The sequence below is a fragment of the Pollicipes pollicipes genome, unplaced genomic scaffold, assembly GCF_011947565.3.
Source record: "Pollicipes pollicipes isolate AB1234 unplaced genomic scaffold, Ppol_2.1 Scaffold_3087;HRSCAF=3621_pilon_pilon_pilon, whole genome shotgun sequence".
NCBI classification, from domain to species: Eukaryota; Metazoa; Arthropoda; class Thecostraca; order Pollicipedomorpha; family Pollicipedidae; genus Pollicipes; species Pollicipes pollicipes.
In genome coordinates this window covers 24,903,878-24,928,435 of record NW_023596225.1, presented here as the reverse complement: position 1 = coordinate 24,928,435, position 24,558 = coordinate 24,903,878, and the positions used below count along the sequence as shown (strand labels likewise).

The window sequence follows — 24,558 nt, the reverse complement described above, 5'->3', positions numbered from 1 at the left end:
ATCGAGCTGTTTGCCCAGAGTGCTTTGATGACGCTGGTTGTGTGAGGAAGACCTGCACTCCAGTCTACCAAGCTACAAGGTGTCGACATCTTTTGGTAAGACTATCAGCTAAAGAGAAAATGTTGCTGTCGCGCCAAGGCGTGGAATCGTCCGACGCAGCTGTCGACGAGCTGAAGTGAGAGGAGCTCATCTCCCGCTCACTGTGAAGGGAGCTGCACCGTTCTCCGTACGTTCATTGGTTGGAGAATAGATCAGCGCACACGGAGCGGTGTGAACGCTCCGCGTCATCGCCGGCGTCGTCTCGACGCGGTCCCGACCTCGCCACACCGAGGGACCACCGGCGCCACGAGCGTTACGGTTCGCGGTCGCCTAACCGCGCGGCAGACAGCGCTGGTCGCGGGGCTGGGCGGCCGCCGGAGCGGTCGGCTGCCACCTAGCGGAAGTCCCACCAATCACTATTTCCAAGCTGCTGACCAGACGGTGGCGCGTGCCGCGCTGGTCCACCGGGTGGGCGGAGGCGCCCGAGACGCGATGTCGACGGTTCGTCTTCAGATGGCGACGGCGGATGGTCTCCCACATCCACTGCAGAACGTCGGCGGAAGCCCCGATGGAGGTCCCGGCAGCGCTCGGGCACTTAGTCACTGCCCAAACGGGTAAACGGTCAGGCTAGCAAAGGAGTGGCAGTGCTCCCCACGACGCACGTAAATATTAGCGGTTTTTTGGTAGACGATGCGCTCTTGGGTTCTGGCAGTCACGTGCGTCTCATTGATAGCCACGTCTTTGGTGCGATTGCTTCTAACGTCTAGCTCGAGCCGCCTGCCCGATTGCTGTCAGCTTCAGGTCATCACCTAAACGCGTTGGGTATCTGTTCCCTCAACATATCGGTTGCGGGGGGGGGGGGGAGGTGGGGCGGGTGAAGTGAGTGACAACTGTGACTGGGCTCATTGTGGCACATGACCTTTTGCATAATGTGGTTTTGGGAAGGGTTTTCCTTACAGAGAACAACGTAGCGTTGAATTTGCTCCGTAAACACCAGTCGGGAGGCCCGTGTCTGTCTCCAGCAGCCAGCCATGCTTGGCGGTCAAGGCCTTTGACGGGTGTGAGAGAGAGTACTTGTTCGTGGGGACAACGCTCAAGCACGGATGAAATATGCGACTGTGTATGATATGAATGTGTATGTGTAAAATATGTGCATTTCAAAAATTTAAGAAAAGCATTTTGAAAAATATTTGTAAAATAGGAAATATGCAACAATATGATAACATCGTTTACGCCAACAGAGATCCCAACGTGCATTCGTAGCCGATCGGATCGCCTGATCACCGTGCACACGTGACGCGTCAGTGGCTGTGCAGAGCGGATTTAGCTTGTTGAAGTACGTCGTCCCGAGTCTGCTTGGAAATCGCCGTTGACGTCACAGCAGAAGTGAACGCGGTCAGCTGACGACGGCCGGTGTCCTGGAAAAACACCAATGAGGTGTCATCAGAATTTGTAGCTGGCTCCCCTACCACTGGCTTTCAGCAAGACAAACTGGCGTCGTTGCTCAGATCATTTCAGGAGGTTTTTTTCCTGCGACTTTGCAGACATGGGCCGAAAAACGGTGGCGATATAAACCCGGTATTGAACGTCTCCTCAGCGACCCACCATTAGACGGGGGGGGGGGGGAGGGGCAGGTTTTACCCTCCACTTATCTCAAGAACGGCCGGCCCGAATGAAAAAAATCAAATCTTAATCGATAGCGATGTGGCGTAAGGTCTATCATCACACAACAAGCTTAAGCTTAAGTGTGTATCAGGGTCACAGGTCCAGGTCGAATTCTAAAAATCTTACTTTGGAATAGATGACCACACCCACAACATTTCATTCAGAAGCATATTTCATTATGTGAAATCACTACGCACTGATCAAGCAGGCCACATAGGAAGGCATCCAATGCTGTTCGCGCCGTACCAGGCCAAGAGCCAAGGTGATGTGCCGTGCAAATAAAATATAAAACCCTGGTCTATGTGTCTATTTTATCCGTTTATTTCCGTCATATTTGAACCATTTAAATGCGAAGTGGAGGAGCTTGCCCGCAATTTCGGGTATCAGGCAAGTGAGTTAGAGTTGTTACTTATTCATAAACCATCTAAGGTCAAGGTCAAATGGGTGCCATCGGCGGTGAATAAGCGCTTGGATCGACTTTTGCGTTGTTTTCGACGGTTTAGTCCTGCCGGCGGCGCAGACTGATGCCCTTCAACCCCGCCGCCAGTCGCGTGCTCATCGGTCCGCGTGCGGAACTGATAAACGGCTTCCGCCGCCCCGTCACCGTGCCGCGGCGGCAGACCTGAGCCAGACCACCCGCCGTCGCGGGCCTGGGCCCATCTGAGCTCGAGCAATATGCGTTGCGGTGCATTTCAAGCCATGACTCAGTCATTGTTACAGATAATTAATTGCTTGAAACTTGGTACAGGCATCCTTCACAGCCGTAACAAGGACGTGTTTTTTTCACGTTCCCAGGCTTTTGCGTCCGAGACCAAAAACATTGAGTAACTTACTTCTAACAAATATTTTTGTCATTTGAGCCTATCTTTCAACGTGCAATATTGACACCCCGAAATGACAAGACATATGAATGAGGGACTAATTGGCTCACATTTTTCACTTACATATGCGAAGTATCTTCTTTCGTTCGGCTTGCATGTTGATTTATCTACGGCTGTGTTTTTTTGTTTGCTTTTCCTTTTTGTAAAAGAAGTCAACAAACAGGACGTCGCTCTGACGTCACTCACGCTTGATTTATTATGGTCTCATTATTGTTGTTTTGACAAAAGGCGTAGAACTCATCAAGTGATAGTCACTGCAAATCCGCAGCGATATCTCCGAACGTTTTTGAATTTTTGCGGATATTGGATAGAGGGCTGATTTGATCCCCTCTTCCAAGTCAATGTCGGGTAAGCTTAGAGCTGCAAGAGCGAGCACACCCTCGGTTAGGAGCGGACCAGGGGGAAAAAGCACGGGGTCATTGTCCTCCCTTGGGCCACGAAGCGGCCCATAGGCTCCGAAGGGGGCCATAGTCGGTTGAACACACAGTTTGCGAGGTCTCAAGCTGCTTACGCTGTCCAGGGGCCCTACGCTGTTTCCGGGGGCGCTATATGTCCACTTGCGTGGTCAACCTGGTCGTTAAGGAGCCTTCTACGTTGCCTTTGATTTCTTTGCATTTGCTCGGAGGGCCCTGCACTGTTGCTGGGGCCCTTCCTGCTAGCGTGCCGGGACACTCTTGGTCAATCAGGGATCTCCCACGGATTCTTTCAATTCACCCGAAACGCTTTTCACGCTAAGCCCTTACTGGTTGCTCTTGGTTGCTCAGGGGTCCCGCACGTTGGTCACTGCAAATCTACCGGCACATTCGCGATATGCTCATAGACCCTCTACATTGGCCTAGGGCCCTTCTAATGCTCTGTCACTTGCTTGGGGCCCTACGCTTTTGTCAAGGGTCCATCTGTTAACCTACTTGGGCTCACTCGACCGCTCGGGGCCCTCCAAATTGGGTATTGGGTACTGTCTATTTGAATGGAGGGCCCTAAGCTCTTGCCGGGCCCTTATCTGTTAACCTGCTCGGATGCACTGGATTGTTCGGGGGTCCTGCACATCGGGTTTTCATATTTGAATGTAGGGCTATTCCCTCCCCCCCCCCCCCTGCCGAGGCCGTCTGATAGCCTGCTCGGACACACTCGGTTGTTCGGGGGCCTTTTACATCGGGTCTTGGGTGCTTCCTATTTGAATGGAAGGCCCAATGCCCTTGACCGTGTCCTGCCTATTAGCCTGCTTCCGCCCACTTGATCGTTTGTGGGCCCTCTACGTTTTCGTGGCTATTTTCTATTTAATTGGAGGACCATACGCACCTGCTGGGTGTCATTTGCTCACCTTCTCGGTCACACTGGATTGTTCGGGGTCCTGCACGTTGGCTCTTGTTATTTAAATGCAGGGCCTTACACGCCTGCCAGAGGCCATCTGATAGCCTGCACGGGTACACTCGATCTTTCGTGGCCCTCCTCACTGGGTCTTGGGTACTTCCTATTGAAATGGAGGGCCCCACGCTGTTGTTGAGGCCCCTTCTGATAAACGACTCTGGCACGCTTGATCGTTTGGGAGTCATCTACAATGAGACTTGAGTACTTCATATTTGAATGGGGAGAACCACGCTCTTGTCCACGTTCTTGTCGGGGCCCCATCTATCAAACTGCTCGGACAAGCAGCGGATCCAGAGGGGGGGGGGGGGAGGAGGACACGGAACCGTGCTCCTCCTTGTGCCCCAGGGGACCCGTGAGCACTAAAAGGGACCATGGCCGGGCAAACGGACGCAGTATTAAAACACAAAGCAAAGCAAAATTGGACGTCTTTTGGCATCCAGACGACCAAGAACAATCACAAGCAAAAATGATGCCAATCAGTAGACAAACTCGTCACGCTGTCCAGAGGCGTTGCCTGTTATGGAGCCCTATGTGTCTACTTGCCGGGTCAACTCGATCGCTAAGGAACCTTTCACGTTGCCCTTGATCTCTTTGCATTTTCTCTTAGGGCCTTACGTTGCTGTTGAACACTTTCTACGAACAGACCTCGGCGCTCTTCATCGATCAGGAGCCCTCCACGTACTCTTCCCATTTGCCCGGAAGGCTTTATACGCCTTTGTTGGGGCCCCATAAGTCGCGGTAAACTCAGCTTCTCAGAGGCCCTTAATGATAGTGTCGGGTTCTTTCCACTTGCTCGGAGGCCCTTGCGCTGTTGCTGGGACCAATAAAAGGTAAGGCACTGAGCCACTCGATGCAAAGAAACAGTCTATATTCATCTGGGGATGTTTCCCATTGATCTCGTTTGTGGAGAACCCCTCACTCCCATCGCGGCCCTTTCCGTTAACCTGCCCGGGCACCCTTGATCGCACAGGACATTCATTCACGCACACTGGTCTTGGGTGCGTACACGAATCACCAGCCCTTTTCCTCAAAGGGCCCTTTGCTCTGGCCGAGCTCCTATATGTCACCCTGTCAGGGCACTCCCGATTGTTCAGAGGCCTGACATTCCGGTCTTGCGTTCTTTTCGCGTGCTCTTGAGGATCCCATACTAATTGATGGAAGCTTCATTGTTGGCCTGCCGCAGGATCCATAATCGCTCAGGTTTCGTCGCTGTTGGTCTTGATGCCTCAGCCTCAGAGCAGTAGTCGGATATGCGCCGATGAATTTTTACGCGCAATGGTTGAAGACAGTTTTACGTGCCGCTAACGTAGTGTATAATAGTTTGGTTAGTTATCGAACTTGCGACAGCTGTTATACTTGTCATCCTATGCGTAACATCATTATCCATTTTATATCATACATTTTAATGCTAGGATATTTAGTAATTCTTCATAACAAACAAAGAGAAAACTCTGCGTTAGTCATCAGCTAGCAGCTGATCACATCGACCAGCCGGCTAGCTGCAAAGATGCTAGCAATCAAGTTCGTGCTTGATTTTAATGGTATTTAGCGGCAAAATTCAGCTTCTTTTGCCAATTTTTCCAACCAAACTTCGTCTCAAAATGATAGACTTTGCCATGATTTGGAGAAAATGAATGAACTCCATGTATATGTATCATGTGTATATTTGGCAACACTTGTTTTCTAGGGATGTACACAGTAAAATGGGCTTCCGTACAGAAACATCACATTAAGAATCTTGAGAGAACTAAAAACTATGATGGTCGGAGTTCTTTTTTTTTGGGGGGGGGGCTAAACTCTATGAGGATTTACAATGTTGCGTGCCCCCGCCCCCCCCCCCCCCCCCCCCCCCCCACCCCTTGACGAAATCCTGGGTCTGCCCCCGGCCTCGTTTAATACTGGTACACCAAATTCCATGGGGCCGTGAAGACGAATTGAGGTCGCAGCTTGATGGCTTACAGGCGTGCGGTACGCTCGAGGAGGGGAACACTTCCATTGAAACTCTCCCATCATTTTGATTCTAAACTGGTATAATGAGTTCGGATTATGCAGGGCATCATATTGACGATTGGGGGTTTTAGTTCCCAGGCAGTTTGTCCTCCTCACAATTGATCAGTTTATCTTTTCTCTGCATGGGTGGAACGTCGCTTCAACACTTTCGCCTTGGAATCTACAGCTTTCAGAGGAGTCGAGCAAATTTGTTGCGTTTTACGCGCTGGGAAAAACGTTCTACCCTCGGCGAATGCTCATTGGGTGCATGCAGTCATCGTACTTCTTGTATTCCGTCATGCAGAGGGTCCTAGGGGACTTCGAGCACGTACTTGTGCACACAGACGACGTCCTGCTCACAAGCCCGAATGTTGGGCAGCATTACTAGCTATTGCGCACAGTATTGGAGAAACTCCGTTGAGCGTAGCTTGAAAGCAGAAAGCGTCTGGATCAAGATACAAGTGGACCCAGAATGGTTGTAAGGCAAGCTGCTAACGTTTGTGATCTTGGTGAGAGGTTCTTGGTTGCAGCCTGGCTACGACAGGCTTGTCTTTGACTTGTTCCCTCACAGGCGATGGCAGTAGCTGGGGAGTAACTGCCCTGTCCCGGGATTGACGTTGCATCTGCTGCGGCATCGCCGCTAATTAACCAGCGCCCGCAGCCATGGAGTCGCGGGCATGGACTACTTTTAGATAGATCCTACGGTCCGGTTTCTCATACCGAGGACACGGCCCCCCTCCGAGTTGACGTAGCAGTCTGAGTCTGACTCCTAGCTCCGATAAATCGGCAAAGGCCTCGGAATGTCTGCGTGCTACAGCGGGCATCCTGTCAGCAAGCGCGTGGTCAAGACCGTTCCGCAGGTATGCCGTAAGTGGAAACTCTGCTATGTATAGTGTACAGTGCATGCTGTCGGCAAGTCAGGGTACGACGTGCGTTGCCCTCGTCAGAGATGATGCCATTTTTTTCGCTCACCTCAGCCGTGTCTGCACCCCACTCAACGGATATGAGTCATCGTGTTATGATGGACATGAATTTATTATCGTGAACGTGGTCATCGCTGACTCTCCAAATCAGATCCAACACACGGATGTCGCGCCCAGCCAGTGCAGTGACCATGACCTGGCAAATTTTACCCTAAACGTAACACGAAGCAGAACAGCAGTATGAAGGTATGCACAGCTATCGCTCATTAACACTGATATGCCGCTACAGAGTTTGACCACTGCCATAACTACAGAAGGATGTGTTCCTAATCGAGTTGTAAAACCTTCAACCATACATAATTTTGCGCTAAATTAGATCAGGCAGCATGCAAATCTCATTTCTGAAATGCCTCGGGTCTGTGTATTCCAGGAATACGATGAAAACCGAACATTTATCTATGCCTCTGTGTATTACGTGATCAATACATTAGAAAATAGGTGATCTTCGGCAATATTACCTCGTAAACGACAACCACACCAAACGGAGCCACGAGCAAATAACCAAAAAGGCCAGACACACTGTCTTTGCTGTGGTATGCAACCAACAATACGTATGACAAAGCTTGCTTTCAAAATACTTCAAAGCATATAGACCGAAACTATTCGTGCAGTTTTACATGTGGTAACGTTAACGTATTATTAACACCACTACCCGGGGCGGGGTAATCACTCCATTTAACACCACACATTAGCGGCATATTTGTAAATTAGGATGGTGGTTTCTACGCTACGATGCAAGTGCGGAAGGAGTGCACACAATACAACGGATCACAAATGGCATACGAGTACGTAATCCGTACATTACTGCAGAACTTTCTTTTTAGAGTACATCAACACGACGCAAGGTTATCAAACATATAAAGGGGCCGGGACATTAGGGAGCCGCCTAAGGGTCGGCAATCCCCAGCCGGGCTTACGTTTTGTTGAGGCGAAGACGCTCAGCGCCCAGCCGTCGGCGCAGGAGGATACGGTCTCCCAACATCGCTGTCCGTCACAATATCCCTGCGACTGTATTTGTCTCCGCCACCATAATTGCTCCTGTATCCCGCGACTGTGGCTGTATATTCCTCTGCCGGGGTCGGCTTTTTTAAGGACTGACTCCTATTGATGTTCCGGGCGCGCGTGTCAGGGACGAGTGACCGGGCCGAATGTGACAAACAAAACCGTTCTCGCACGCCGGAAAAAGCGGTACGTAGCCCGCGGCGGATAGATGCGCCGCGGGCCACATTATATCTAATGTTTATATAAAATAGGCTCGTGATTGCTGATAGAGGAACAAAATTGAGCTCGGCTATGTCTACCTTTCGAAAAAATATTCTGGGAAACCTCCGCGGGAGGCACATTGACCACCCCGTGTGGGCGGTGACTTCACTCAATACATAGATTTTGGAACGCTTGCTGAGCGTGACTTTAGGAGGTAAATCTCATGGAGAGACGGCATGTGGCGGTATTGCGGGAGCCAGGATAGTGAAGTGAGTCGAGGCCAGACAGAGCCTGACCCGTACTTTTACGGCACAGTCTCCGAGTCAAGGACATGTGAGAACTTTGCACCTAGAAAATGGCCATCAATATCGGGACGGTCATCATAAAAGTCAGAGATCGCGGGCATGACCGAGAATCCCCGCGCATGACTCGCTACAGCCGAGACAATTTCAAGCACTCAAAACAATGTCAGTTTGTTTCAAATGAAGCAGATCGGCTGTCAAGCAACGATGGGATATTGGGTTGGGTGATTTAAAAAAAAAACAAAAAAAAAACAGGAGACCAGTTCACAGCCATTGGAGAAAGGGTGATATTATTTGTTTTCCAGTGTGCATCAGGTATCTAAACGTCTTGGGTAAAATTTAGGATGCGTTGCGTAGAAACATTGTTCGCTCACAGCTCGTTGGATCACCGCCCGCACGAGCATTGTCACTTGGTGCCGGCGTTTTATAGCTTTTGTAATGCAAAACTATGTTACATGGTAATATTTCACAAATTTTTGTTGACGATGTGACGCCAAACGCGTGCGTCAAGTAGTACGGGCAGACCGGGCTATATATATTGCTACCGATAGACCAGACACAGCTGATCCTTAACCCGCACTAGGTGCTTCAACGCACCAAATTACTACTGCCAATTTGTATAGGAACCTGAATAATCAAAAATGCACTAGTGGCATGCCACTTGGTGGACAAACGCTCCATCTAGGTGAGATCCGAATGCCAAATGAGTGACAAGGACCATGCTTTGAGCGATGGGAAGCCTATTTAGATACTCGTAACCTCGGATATTATTCTTGCTATGGAAACTCGATCTATCAAAGATTAAGAACGATCACTGTGCGATGCCGAAGTGATGACCTTTAACCCAGGTCACGAGCACACTGTTCCTAATTGACTTAGACCAGTTTTCTTTTCTGTTCCATCGTACGAATGCGCGTAATCTCGAAAATATATACGTTGTGCATATTCCGCACTTAATTGCATGTCCCGCAGCGCTAAGAACATTCCGACGAAGAGGATATGAAGGGGCCTCGGGACATACCTAGTGATCCACATGTCACAGGGATTTCACATCGTGGCAAGGGGATGCCATGCATCAGCTAATCCCCAGCACAACTTTGCCGTTAAAATCTGAGACATGACGTGGTTTTCGTGCTTAGATTTGTTATTTCTCCCGCAATGTGTTCGAGCAAAGACGGCACTGGAAAGGCCCGCTAGATTAATTTAAAGATTTGTGATCAGATATATCACAAAATGTATTTGGTCCACGACGCAGCCACGGCGGCTCGATCACCGATCACCACAACCTCCGTGACACAGCACAGCATCAGCGCCAAACAACAGACACCAAACGGCACATATACAAACGGAGCAGGGTAATCACAGTTTGTGCGTCGACACAGTGCCATACAACGCAATGCAAGAGCAACCAGCGCAAGCATTCCAATGCAGGAATGCTTTGGCTCTAAGCTTACGACAGTTTTAACCAAACACGAAGGGCATTTAACGCGTAGCCAACGAGGTATTACCAAAAAGGCACTGTCACTGTGATGCCCGTTGTACCATGACAGGCGCAACGAGCATCCGTGAACTTGCAAATATTTCCAGTCTTCGTTTTGGTGCAGAACATTCATGAACCATTCACCGCGCATCCAGTTCAGTGCAAAAAGGGGACTTCGCTCAAACATCTTAAGCTCATTTGATCGCGGAATATGCATCACAAGATAATGCAGACTGTTTGGATAGGCAGCGTGGGAACAATGTGATACTAGCAGCAATAACAAGACAATTTTTTTTTCTTCAAAGAACGGAACCATACTTCTTCCCTCATTCACGCTTCGTCCTGAATCGGCGCAGCGCCCCGTCTATCGGGAGCGAGGTCTATGCATCAGCCACGAGCCGGCTACGACGCGCCTCCTCTGACCCAACATGAGCTCCCGCGGGCGAAAGTGGATCCCTGCGCAGGATAAGGCCCTGTAGCAGAACACTGTGATATGCACGCAGTCTCACTTCACCACTCTACACCGCCTTTAATCATAAAGTTCAGAAGTGATCATTGGTGGCTGAAATGGCCCTAATCTACATGGAAGCAAAAAAGCCATACAGCCATAAACAAACCACTTCGGAAGACTCTCTAATCAAGATAATATCTAGTCCCTCATCAAAATATGAAATATAATGGAAGTCCATTGGTTTAACCAAATACCTGTGCACACAACATGCCTCCATAACGATTTGTACCGAGTAATCATAAGCGCACTTCACAGAACAATACTCAGCAAAGTCGCATCACGGCTTGCCGACCATCCGAGCACCAAGCACGACTCCGCTTGCCCGGTGGTACCGTCCCAGCGACCGGCCCTCGCCGTTGCCGGGCCTGCCGTTCAGCCGGCGCCGCAGAGTCTGTCCTCGAGCGCCGCCAGCAGCTCCTGTACCTGGCTAGCGAGGGTTGCGCCGCCGCCCTCGGCGCACCGCTCCAGCAGCGCCGCCTCCTTGGGGTCCACCAACCAGCCCAGCAGGCCCAGCCGGCCAGGCAGCAGCGCCGCGCGCGGCCACACCAGCTGCCGGCACAAATTGCTGATGTTGTCGCTGACCTGCGGCCGGCAGCGGCCGCGGCGCTGGTCGCACGTGCCACGGCAGTCGAAGAAGTGACAGTCGGCGTCGGCGTGGCAGTCAGTCGCTTGCTGTGTAGCAGCCATCTTGGCAGGCAGGAAGGCAGCATCCAGGTCAATGAAGCGCAGTCGGCCATCTGGGGCCTCACCAAAGTGGCTCCACTTGAGGTCACAGAGGTGCAGGCCACCTGGGAAGGCAGTCACCAGGCGGCGCAGGTACTGTAGGATGCGGCTCACACTGCGGGCTGCATGGCAAATGTCCATGAAGGCAGGCAGCATGTCCAGCAATGGGCTGTCTAGCAGGATCGCCACATGCTGCACGGCATACATGTTGCCACAGGTGCCCAGTAGCTCTGGGAACACGGACAGGTGCCGGTGCAGCTGCATCAACTTGAACTCATCATTGTGAGCAAACCACAGGATTTGCCTCAGTTCTGGCCATTTGGATTCATTGAAGAGATCAGCAATGTCCTGCCAAGGCCATAGCAGGTTCTGCACATCCATACTATCATCATTGCCTATTTCAAAGGCAACAAGACCTTGCAGTACATTTGCAAAAACAGCTTGCTGGTCAGCATGCTTTTCAAAGCTTACAAGTGACTGAATATATTCTTCACTTAAGATGGACAGATTCTTCATCTTCAGAATGGCTTTGCTACCATTCAGAGTGACACTTCTCACCAGGTCCTTTGACCCATGGAAGGGAAAGCAGTCCCCAATGGTTGCATGGCAGATAAGGTAACACATACTTCCAACTGGTTTTTGGCCTTCACATATTGATATTATCTCCTTGTCACCATTGTCCAGCCAACACTTTGATGATCTTGAGGCCATAAAGGCAATGCCTATGCCTATCAGCAGGCAGAAAGTGGTGGTTTGACATGGGTTAATCATTATTTGAATGAGGCATACAGTAACTAAAAACTAGGATGCCACACAAGATGCTTGAGTTGTTCAATTCAGATGAAACAGTGAGGCCCTGGCTTGTGCACTGTTTTTCCTTGCACAAGGAACCTAGTTGATAGTCATGAGGACAGGTGCCAACAGCCCATTATGCAACATTGCAAACTGAAATCTAATTCCTCATCCAAATGAATAATCCTCACATCGACATCCACTCGTGTGCAGATTTCTTACAACGGTTCCAAACCGCAAGGTTCAGTTTCGACGCCATTGAGTTCGATTTCATCGTAGTCGGTCTTCGCGGCGCGAGAGGCATCGATTTTCTCGGCATTATTTGCTGTCTTTAAAATCACTGCGTACTTTCCTTCCCAATTCCAAAAATGGCATGCGCACCTGCCGCCAAGACCCACCTCCCCCATTTCCTGCCGCAACGCGCAACCCACTCCCAACGAATGTCCTCGCAACTGATCAAGTGCGCGATAATCGTAGTAAGAACTTCAAGATTGTCTGTCATGAATTATCAAGAGGTTCGCTATACATTGGTAACCAAAAATAGTTTTGGATAAGCACATGAACTATACATTATTTTAAAAATTGTTTTCGATATAACGTATACTTGTCAAACCAGCAAACACTTCGAACGATATAATTACTTGGGTTAAGTACGTGAACAGGATTTCGAAAACACCGCCTGCAGGATATGAACCCGCTCGATCTCTTTATACTAATTATCTCCTGGGAAGATTCTATGTTGTTTTTATTTAAGATATCCAACGGAAACTTAGTTCGTATCTCGGAATGATCACTAAAAAAATCCCTTTGTAGCCCGGTTGAGCAACTTGCACAAGTAGACACAGAGGTCACTGCTCGCTCCTCTCGTGTGTTTTGCCCGGCAGGGGACCGGGTGGTTTGGAGGGATGGCCGCGCCAACGCACAGCAAGAAGAGGGTGTGCTATTACTACGACAGTGAGTTGTCTCAATAGGAATGTTTGGGGTACTTTGGCATTTATTTGTTGCCCCAGGGGTGGACGATGTAAACGCTGTGCATTCAATTTGGACGCCGGCGCCTTTGCGCCGTAGTTGTCTACAACCCTTTGAAACGGCATTTGAATTTATAAATAAGTGCATTCGAATGCGGCCTAACCCCAGAATATTATCTTTGTTGGTGCGCTTTTTGGAATTGCAGTTCTTTAGTGTGAATGCATTTGTTATATTTTTGAAGATGATCTGAAGATGCAGTGCTTCACTTTGTAAAGCTAGCATGGAAACCATGTAAGGCCCAGAGGTGCAGCTCAGTTTATTGGAGCATTTGTTAGAGGCTCTTAATTTTGTCATAATTTCGATTGTATTTTTATCTAAAACTGGAATTTAGCTAAATGTGATTTCATGCCATATCATTAGGGGTTTATGACACACTCAGCTGCTGAGGCTATATGGCATCGCCTGCCTCTCACTCTGGCAGGAAGGGTGGGTGCCGCAGGGAATCCATGGGGAATCTGTGTTGAAAGTCCATTTAGATGCATTGAACATTCCATTGAGATCACACAGGTTCCTGAGAGTTCTGGACCCTTCATAGCCTGAACTCCAAGCCTATGTATTATGCTCAACATGTATGGCATAGTGTGACATTCCAACTTTCATTTGAGTGCATGATACTGGACAGGCATAATTTCAGTTCTCAAAGCAATAATTATCATATAATTATGATATTCCAAAGTCAGCTTCTTAGCCTGGCCTTACTTTTCACAATGTGTGTGCCAGGTTCAGTGCATCAGTGTTATGTAGTCATCTAGAGCTGTCATTGAGCTGTCTCGTGAACTAGTCTGCAGCCCTGTAGCACCCTGTACACTTTTTATGTCTTTATTCTAGACCATGTGGTGCATTTTCACTGCATTGCAGGCTAGGCAGGTTTGCAGATTTGCATAAGGCCTGATTACTTTAGGATAATCATTTGTTTTCTGTCAGCCATCATCAAAATTATGTTAATTGCTGTCCAAACTTTCACATCCTTGCTATGCCAGAGAATGTTTCCTATAAACATTGTATGCAATTTTAGGGTACAACCAATTTTCAGCCTTTGCTTAGCTATATGCTGATGATGGTCATGCCAGTTAAATGCATCTAAGTGTGAGGTTAGGAATATTGCTTTTATTATTGTTGATATAGAATATAATATGGCATCATTAAACACTGAGATAAGTATTGATTCTATCACACTTGCCTAGGTGTTCCTTTAAAGAAGGCATAACTGACATGCAGTTGTCTGAAATTATAGATGCTTATAAGTGTATGCCTGATGACTGATCAATCAATGTAACAGAGTCTCAGTGGCTTTACACTATGCCTGAAAGTTTGATTCTGTGCGGTTTTATTTGAGATTACCTTATGTCTGACTATTCTTTGCTTTAGCATCATAAGTTCTAAGATAAAGATAGGAGATGTTGGGAAATTCCCTCAGTTACCAATGCTGGGATAACCAGTGTGTCAGGTTTGACAGGCTGTCAGCTTTTAAATATGTTTATTGAATGATTGCCCATAATATTTGCATGCCAAGCTGAAGTCTGATACTTTTTTAATAAATGATGGAATGTCAAGTGTGAGTGTCATAAGTGCCATATCATAAATGCCATGTGATAAATGTCAGTGTCCTAAGCATCATAGCAACATCAAGGATGCTTAGGGTGGTCATTTTCAATGTTTTACTGTAGCATGAAACTCGAGGTGACAAGGTGTTGGTGAGATATCAGATAGAAGAGGGCGAACTAAATTGTACAGATTTTTGTTGGGGGGACAAGGCCATGGTGTGGGCTTATTTCCCCTTACTAGGTATATCTAAACAGATTGCATATTATTAGATTTTTGACTAGCCAGTCTCATAGCATGTCCAGCACTGGGGAAAAACATCTGATTATAATATCCTGTCTTGCCATTTGTGTCAGATGCATGTGTGGATCACAGGTGAAATTTTTGTGTAGACATGCCGATGCCATTGATCTCATTTTGAATAATATTTTCCTGGTTAATGAAAGGATTGAGAGCAAGGATAGTAATGCAGAGGGAAAAGATGTTTTGACTTTGGTTTTATCTGATGTCTGTACATGTACATGATGTTTCTGGCTGTTAGCTATCAGGCTTTGCCCAGATATCATTGAAACCTAGGACTCCGTTTAAGCTTTCAGTCATGTGCGTGTGTCAGGCTAAATTTCTTCTTGGATTTACTGTGATTTGAATTGGGATCCTCTGATTTCGAGTCCAGCGTTATACCAGCTGAGTTACCCTGGACGGATATTCCTGGCATTTCTCTCAGTTATTTGCCCAGCAGGAGTTAGTGTTGACCCTGTGAAGTACTTGAGAATGTCTGGCATATTGTGTTCTACAAATGCTAGCCTCAGAACTGTCATGTTCTACAAATGCCTGCCTCAGAACTTTCTGCTAGCTTTTAGCTTGGCCCAAAATCTTGTGATTGGTAAGTTGCATTGGAACCATTTACCCATTTGTACTGTTTGATGGCACTCTAGAAGCTGCTGATATTATGTCATAAGTGTGTCAGGCTTTCTTAATAACTCTCCTGATAGGCAGCTGTGCTGAGCTGATTGGCCCCAGCTTGCAGGTAGAGCATCAAGCTGCTGCACAGTGGACGATATTCATTGTAACATTGTCATTAATTCAATGGGGCAGACCAGCTCTTAACTACTCATCTGACACCATTGGGTCAGCCAAATCAAAGGCAAATTTGTTCACCAGGTCATGAAAAGCTGAGGATTGGGGTCCCTTGCATGTGATAGTGTGTGAAGTACACATAGTGTATTGGTGTTGTGTAATCCAATAGATGTAGTGTCCAATGGCTATTGCTGGACTGAATGCAAAATGTTGTACTCTGAGAAATTTAGCTGATAAATAGTCTTGATTAGTGTTGCCGAGATAGAATTGCCATTTAACTTGACCCCAGTTGCCACAATCACTTTTGTACAAAAACTGCACAATTGTCATTTCTCCAGGCAATAGACATGCAGATATTGTGCTGATAGTGTATTGCCAAATTAGTTGATTAGTAAGTGTTGTCAGTTTTAGTCAACACAATTCAAACCATTGTCATAATGGTTGAGTCCTAGCAGGCCCCTAGTATTACAAGCCAGTTCATTGCAGGTATACCATATGGATGTGTTGTTTTCGACAAGGCATAGTACCAAAGGTTTTCAGCAGATAAGCCTACATCATATGTGATGCATAGGGAAAGCTAGTTTTGCAGAAAAGATGGCTCAGACATTTAAAGCATCATTGATTGGAAGCAAGTCTCTTCACTGGGTTTTGGTACTCAGAATTATTGGTGTTTTCTTATACTACTTTTTGGAAGGTCACTTTGTCTCATGGGTCTGATACACTGGCTGTCATGGTACAACCAGTGTGTTTCAGGTCTCATCTTGTTGCAGCATGAGATTCTCCCATCCTGAGGAGCTCTATGGTTATTTGTTGTTACTGGGCCGCCTGATGTACACACTGAACATCCATTGCTGGGAGCGTCATGCCAAGGTTGTCGCTCATTGGAGGGACGCATACGTCCTCTTGGGGCGTGCCTTCCCCCTCGTGCGTGCCAGGGCCTGGTGCCACCCCTGCTGCTGGCGAAAGAGAGACGGCCTATTGGGCGGCGCCTGGGTGCGTCAGAGAACACCAACTAGACGCGTGCGATTTTCTTTGCCGCCTTTCACATGCTCCGCGGGTAGATATGAGCTGTTTGTGTGCTTTCTCTGAGCTTTCCCATGTTTGTGTGGGTGACAAGTGTGAAACAGTAAGCTGTCTTTGTCCTGTGTTCGCATGTCTTTGGTACATGTGTGTGGTTGGAAATTCTTTCCAGGTTCCCTTGCAACAGTTTTAGAGTTCTTGCATTGCAGATTTTGTTTGCAATGTTGGTACATCTGCTTTTCATTGACTCCCACAGGTGTCGTATTTTTCTTTTTGGCCGGGTGACATTATTGTTGGCCCAGAGTGCCTGCTCGACGTGTTCATCGCACGCTTCAAGTCGGGAACATGGGTCATGTACCACGAACTTTTCTTTTTCACAGGCGATGTCGGAAACTATTACTATGGTCAAGGTCATCCCATGAAACCCCACCGGATACGCATGACCCACAACCTTCTGCTGAACTATGGTCTCTACAGAAAAATGGAGATCTACGTAAGTTGATTTTATCACTGTGTTGTGTTTTCGTCTGCTCGTCTTTCGCCGGGCTCCCCAGCGGGACACCATTGACCGGAGGTTGCGGATTTCACCCCTGCTCGTCTTCAGAGCGACGAGGCCAGATTAAAAAATATAACATACCAATCGGTAGCGCCCTTGTTACGACATTGGTGCTACCTCCTGCTGACAGGAGTGCTGCGGTATTAGTTATGCGCGGCATTACTTCTACTGTGAAAAGTCGTGCAGACTTTACTCATACGCGACGTTCGCACTGCTGCCAAGACTTGTACACAAAAGTGCTGTGCATCAAAATTTATGCTTTAGAGGTTATACACACCATTACATCTATTGCAAAAACTTATCCAATTTTCTCTTAAATGCTGCATCATTTCTTCTGCAAAATTTCATAAACGACGCGAGTGCAGCATGACAAAACTGATGCTGCAAAAACTTATGCTCGTCATTACTTATGCAGCAAAGACTCATGCAGTCTTCATTTGTGCGCGACATTACCTCTCCTGCAAAAACTTGTGTGCGACAGAGTACATCATGTCAAAACTTATGCTGCAAAAGATGTATACCAGCCATCACTTCTATAAAAACTTGACCACAAGTTTGCTGTAGCACTTAAGTTGCGTTTAAGTATTTGCGGTAGAAATAATGCCGTGTATGAACAGTGGCTTTACAAATATTTGCAGTAGAGTAATGACAAGTATGACTTTTGCAGTATAAGTTTTGTGGCGTAGCATCAATGTCGTGTGTAAGTCGGCAGCAGAAGCAATGTAACGCCTCTGCCTGTTTGAGTTTTTGTTGTAGCACTAATGTCATGGAACCGATAGCGGTATGGTATGCGGTCTCGGGTCACACAACAAACTTTGGCGGTTTCTGCTGCCGCGGCAGACCTGAGTCCCGCCGCCCGCTGCCACGGGTCCTGGCCCACCCGGGCACTGACAGTGTGTTGTATTTCAAACTATAACTCAGTCATCGTTACAGATAATTGCTTGAAAATAAATGCATGCATTCGTCATAGTTGTATCTAGGGTATGTTATTCAAATTTGGTGATTTATTAGTCTGAGGCCAAATATTTGTAGTGTGTTGTTGAATATTTTAAGTTGGCATTCATGCTTTATCAATATTTTTTCGTATTTCACATTCCAATATTTGATGCATAATATTGAAACAACACAACATGGCATATGAATGATGGATTAATTGGGGCACATTTTCTGTTTACAAATACTAGTGTTGCTCAGTTTGTATGCCAATCTGTTCACAGCTACACTTGTCAAAAATGGTCTTTTGCTCAGTTTTGGCCTATTATGACCTCAAAATTATTTAAGTGCAAGACATAGGCTTGATCAACTGTCAGTTACTTAAAATGGTGTGCTGATGTCTCAGTGTGCTTATGAATTATCAAAAATATTTGGTGGGGGGGGGGGGGGGAATTGACTCCCTTGATCAATATCCGGTTAGACCTCCCCTTTCCGACGCAGTTAGTGAAAAGCATGTGCTTTGACAGCATGCCCTTTTCGTACGCATTGGTGCAAGGTAATACATGATAATCGTGCCCTTCTCATTGTTCGTCAGTATTTCATATACTTATGCCGTTTTCACTACTGCCCTTAGGACTCAGCTGGCACTAGGCAACCCCAGACAAACGCCTAGTGGGTGTATCATTCGCTGGAACATAGGCGAGCTCATATCTGTGGTGTCGGCTGCTATCCACGGCGCACCCATAGTGCCCCCCCCCCCCTTGTCCCCTGACGCGACTAAACCGTGTCCTCCTCGCCGCAGCGGCCGCACAAGGCCACCCAGGAAGAGATGACAAAGTTCCACAGCGATGACTACATCCGCTTCCTGCGGTCCATACGACCAGACAACATGTCCGAGTACAACAAACAAATGCAGAGATGTGAGTGCTCCAGCCAGGATTTTTCAATGTAATAATGCTGAATGCTAGGTTATGCCTCGACGGATACCACTGAAGATCAATTTAAGAAGTAGTTTCCTAAAATGCATTTCAGCGTCGTGGTATATTTTGACTTTAAAGCAGTTTTACCAACTAGTTATGGTTCTTTGACCATCAGTATTTTGTATTTGTACTAACGTGCCATTGAGCTTGTATTCACATGGCTTATTCCTGTGGTGTTCCCCAGCTGCGTCTTCATTCCTACTTCCGTGGTCGTGTGGAGTGGGTCTCGTACGGACATACGGCGATGCGCCCCTGTCCGGCCATTGTCTGACGCTGCCCCGCTCCCGCAGTTAACGTGGGCGAGGACTGCCCGGTGTTCGACGGCCTGTACGAGTTCTGCCAGCTGTCCACGGGCGGCTCGGTGGCCGGCGCCGTCAAGCTGAACCAGCAGGCGGCGGAGATCGCCGTCAACTGGGCTGGCGGCCTGCATCACGCCAAAAAGTCCGAGGTGAGGCGACCCACACTGCGCTAAATGGTCCGTTGTAGGGTGGCCCACTCACGCCAAATAGTCCGTTGTAGGGCGGCCCACATCATGCCAAATGGTCCGGTGTAGGGTGGCCCACATCACGCCAAAAAGTCCGAGGTGAGGCGACCCACACTGCGCCAAATGGTCCGTTGTAGGGCGGCCCACATCACGCCAAATGGTCCGTTGTAAGGCGGCCCACATCACGCCAAATGGTCCGTTGTAGGGCGGCCCACATCACGCCAAATGGTCCGTTGTAGCGCGGCCCATATCACGCCAAAAAGTCCGAGGTGAGGCGACCCACACTGCGCCAAATTGTCCGTTGAAGGGCGGCCCACGTCGCGCCAAATAGTCCGTTGTAGGGCGGCCCACATTACGCCAAATAGTCTGTAGTAAGGCGGTCCACACGGCACCAAGTAGTCCGTTGTAGGGCGGCCCACATCACGCCAAATAGTCCGAGATAAGGCGACCCACACTGCGCCAAACAGTCCGTTGTAGGGCGGCCCACATCGCGCCAAATAGTCTGTTGTAAGGCGGCCCACACTACGACAGAACTATATACGTGTTGTAAGGAGGTCCACACCACGCAAACAGTCCGTTGTGAAATCGTTCATTCCACTTGGAAAGTCTGTTGTTAACCGCCCTTGTCGCGCGAAAAAGCGGCGGATAAGGCGGCTGAACCCGCTTCGGTCCAACTGCCCAAACCAGGGACGCCAGACAGCTGGTTTCATGCTATGATAAGTATATGTTGTGCTGAAAGCGTACACGATTTTGGAACGTGGGAAACGTTCTTTTGTTGTTGGGTCGCTGCTTGGCATTGATGCACCTGCATTGCCTTGTGAGTAAAGATTAAGCACAAACATCTTAGCTTCAGGTTTTCAGTCCCTGGTTCGCGCAGCTGGAAACCCGGCCACGGACTAGGGGCTGAGCGATTTACACATTGTGGTCTCATTCTGTCCTATGGCGTGGACGCGCAGCTGCCGGCCACTCTCACTGGCGCCGGGGTGAACCTTCCGTGCGTTTCAAGTTTTACGTGCGACAGACAGGGCTGTCGGCCCTTCCCAAATGTGATGAGCTCTGTGGCTGATCTGCAGGCGTCCGGCTTCTGCTACGTGAACGACATCGTGCTGGCCATCCTGGAGCTGCTCAAGTACCACCAGCGGGTGTTGTACATCGACATCGACATCCACCACGGCGACGGCGTGGAGGAGGCCTTCTACACCACCGACCGCGTCATGACCGTCTCGTTCCACAAGTACGGGGAGTACTTCCCCGGCACGGGCGACCTCAGGGTAAGTGGGCGCGGCCGCGCCGGTCGGAGTGCTCCCGCACGAGCTGGGAGCACTACCCGGGGAGATGGGCGCCGTGGAACTATTCGGATATGCGGTTGTCCCATGTTCGGATGGTGTTTCTCTCAGGTGGGGGATCTCAGAATGCGTGTCGGCTCTGACGTCGCGGCAGTTTCAGCCCGTGTGATGCGTGATGCTCAGACAGACGCTTGGCGACAGCGACTTGTGAAACGAGACCACTTGGCGCCGTCGTCAGCGCAGGCGCTGGAGGTCATGGTTTTGTCGTGTGTGCCCTCAAGCTAGAAATACGGTCGCCTTTGAACGAACCTAAGGTTGTAGAAGTGTGCTCCTGCTGGTGTGACGGACCAGCGCGGTCGACGGTGTCCCGCGTCCCGTGTTGAGGATGGTCGCTTTCCAGGACATCGGCGCCGGCCGCGGCAAGTACTACGCCGTCAACTTCCCGCTGCGCGACGGCATCGACGACGACGTGTACGAGCAGATCTTCGTGCCGATCATGTCCAAGGTGATGGAGACGTACCAGCCGTCGGCCATCGTGCTGCAGTGCGGCGCCGACTCGCTCTCCGGCGACCGGCTCGGCTGCTTCAACCTCACGCTCAAAGGTGAGAGGCGGTCGGAGCTGCTCCTCGAACCCACACGCTCAAAAGCGATGGGGCAGCGATGATAACACCGCTTTGACGTTGTGCTCAAAGGTGGACGGGCAATCAGAACGTCGCTTCAGCCTTGCACTCAGAAGGTGGGGGGGGGGGGGGAGGGGGGCAGCAGTCAGGTCACTTTGACCTGGCGCTCAAAGGTGAGGTGGCAGTGAGAGCACTGCTTCGACTCGACAGGCAGAGGCTAAAGGCGGCTGCAACACTTTATTGTGTGTGGGGGGGGGGGGGGGGATGTTGGAACGCGGCAGAGGAAAGCAGTAACATGGATGCCCGTAATGCTAACCCAATTAATGGCCTGCAAAAGCTGCGGAAGTCTGCATGACTGCGGGTGTAAATGCACCATTTCTGTGGATATCACGTTGTCACTCGCATGGTAAAGCCGTGGTGCTTGCGAAACGGTGTTGGACGCCCGCGCTCGTCTATCTACGTGACTGCACGTGTTTGCCCATTTCGTCGTCTACAGCTGGTATGGTCGGTGCTTCCTCTTCACCCCCTGCGAACGGTCTGCCGCCCCTCCGAGCGGTCGGTGCTGCCTGACCGGGCCGCGCCGTGTTTAGCCGATCTGATCGGTGCCTCCTCCTCACCCCTGTGACCGGTCTGCCGCCCCTCCGAGCGGTCGGAGCTGCCTGACCGGGCCGCACCTGACGCGCCTTCCGCGCCGTCAGGTCACGCCAAGTGCGTGGAGTTCATCAAGCGGTACAACCTGCCGCTGCTGCTGCTGGGCGGCGGCGGCTACACCATCCGCAACGTGGCCCGCTGCTGGACCTACGAGACGGCCGTGGCGCTCAACGTGGATGTGGCCAACGAGCTGCCCTACAACGACTACTTCGAGTACTTCGGACCCGACTTCAAGCTGCACATCAGCCCGTCCAACATGGCCAACCAGAACACGCCTGAGTACCTGGACAAGATCAAGACCAGACTGTTTGAGAACCTGCGCATGCTGCCCCACGCGCCAGGAGTGCAGGTGAGTGGCCAGGTGCCGCGCGCCTTTCATCTCCTCCTCGCGATCGTTTAGGGATAGCTGGATGTCCCTATGGTGGTGGCAATGCGATTTGGTGAATTTCGTTGTGTTACACTACAGGGGAGCTTCCTCTGCCAAGCTGTCATCATTACGCGTTTTCCGCCGCAGCAACCCTGTGTTTATTGCCTCTACCGCTTTTGCTGTAATTTTATTAAATCATATGGCTGAATCTGAGTGTACGCACGTAGTGTTTGAGTTCGTGGCATGTCTGCGAGTGATGGCCCACAAGTGTGGATTGTGCCCACATGGGTTTGATTCTGTCGTGTACTAGCACCGCTGACGTGGAATTAGTGCCGTGTCCGTGGTCCGGAATGGTGTGCCGACCCTTCCTGGCCGCCATCAGGCCCAGAATATTCCTGAGGACGCCGTGAACGAGGAGGAGGACGAAGACGAGGACAAGACGCACGCGCCCGACGAGCGCGTCAGCATCCGCGCCTCCGACAAGCGGGTACAGGGCGACAACGAGTTCTCGGACAGCGAGGACGAGGGCGAGGGCGGTCGGCGTGACGAGAGGTGAGCTCGGGGACGCGCGCGCGCAGCGCCGACACAAATGTCGAGCACTTCATCGTTTCGATTGCCACCGCATGACGTTATCAGTGTATTGACCTGTGTATCTGGGGATCGCGGCATCGTTACTTTCCCCGCGCGTGCCACACTCGGTGCCGCTGAGTCGTCGTCATCACGCCGTCCTTTGTGTGCGTGCGTGTGTGACAGCGCTGTCTGTGCCGCCAGCTCGGGCAAGAAGAAGAAGTTGCGGACGGAGGGCGGCTCTCCGGAGAAGATGGCCACCGACGAGGGCGACGTCAAGCCGGCCGAGGCCAAGGATGCCGTCAAGCAGGAGACCAAGCAGGCGGGCGCCGGAGACACGGCCGCCGCTGCAGCCGCCCCCGAGCCCATGTCCACAGCGTGAAGAGCCGACGGATCGCCGAACTGGTTTTATACGTACAGCATTTTCCCCATCCATCGTGGCTGAACTGCTGGTCGCCGCGTGCCGGCACGTTGATTGGTCGATTGTGTGCCACGTCCGGCGCTGGTTGGTGGAGCGTGTTCCACTCCGGACGCTGGTTCGTGCAGTGTGTCACGTGTCCGACGCTGATTGGTCGAATGTGTCCCACTCCCGACGCTGATTGGTTGCCGGATGGCGGCGCGCGCGCGCGCGGAGCTGGAGAGAACTGGAGCACCCACGCGCTGCAAGCTGCATGAGGTTGGGGTACTCTATTTTGTATTGTTTCACTGATTTTCGTTCCCAAATTGTCCGTTGGCATTCGGTTGAATTAGCCCGGGTAATGCGGCGTCTCTTGTTTGTACACTGTCATGCATCACGAAAAGGGTAGCATCATTCTCATCTTTCACCTCATGACGCTAGAAATTGCATCGTCAAGGTTATGTGAGTAGCTGAGCAGGTCGTCTGATGTGAACAATAAAGTGATGTTAAAATGTGCTGGATGAGTTTGACTTCGCTGTTTCCGTCGTCATCGGGGATCTACGACGCACTCAGCTGGTAATGCTGTATGGCGTCGCCTAATTCTCACCCTGGTACGAAGGGTGGGCACTGCGCAGAATCGAACCCCGTACCTCTGGTTTCCCAGACACTTCCCAGACACGCAGACTTGATGCAGTGAGGCGAAGAAACGTGCAAAATGTCTACCCGGGCGCGTATGCGGGCAATTAACGGGTGACGCGCGGGCCCTGCCTTCCGACATCCTTTCCAGATCGGCAAGAGAGTTGTAAAAGCACCTCGGAAGAACACCGGGAAAATGGAGATATATTTTAGATCGGCTCGAACGAAATGTAACGGGCGTGACATGGCCGCGGCTGTCGACGCGCCCTTAAGCCCAAATCACAATACAACCGGCTATGTGTGGACGGGTGGTGTTCCCATTGTCCAGGGTACGTAGTGTCCAAAGTACAGAATATCCAATGTGAAGGATTTTTTAAGTTCATCATCTTCAAATTGCATATCGTCTAAAGCGAGAAATAACTTTTCGAAGCTCTGCTTTCCATTCAGAAACTATGAAAACGCCAGTGACGTAGCCGG

At 49.9% G+C, this 24,558-nt stretch overlaps 1 protein-coding gene across 1 annotated transcript; it reads left to right on the top strand.

Annotated features, from left to right (window-relative positions):
- The first annotated feature begins 12,783 nt into the window (after window positions 1-12,783).
- Window positions 12,784-23,961, top strand: LOC119089282 (histone deacetylase 1). Its single transcript, XM_037211947.1, has 9 exons — window positions 12,784-12,890; window positions 16,985-17,097; window positions 18,896-19,013; window positions 19,364-19,521; window positions 20,631-20,828; window positions 21,244-21,445; window positions 22,162-22,463; window positions 22,864-23,033; window positions 23,253-23,961. The coding sequence occupies exons 1-9, from the start codon at window positions 12,842-12,844 to the stop codon at window positions 23,428-23,430; spliced, it is 1,488 nt and encodes a 495-aa protein (XP_037067842.1). The 5' UTR covers window positions 12,784-12,841; the 3' UTR covers window positions 23,431-23,961.
- The last annotated feature ends 597 nt before the right edge of the window (window positions 23,962-24,558 follow it).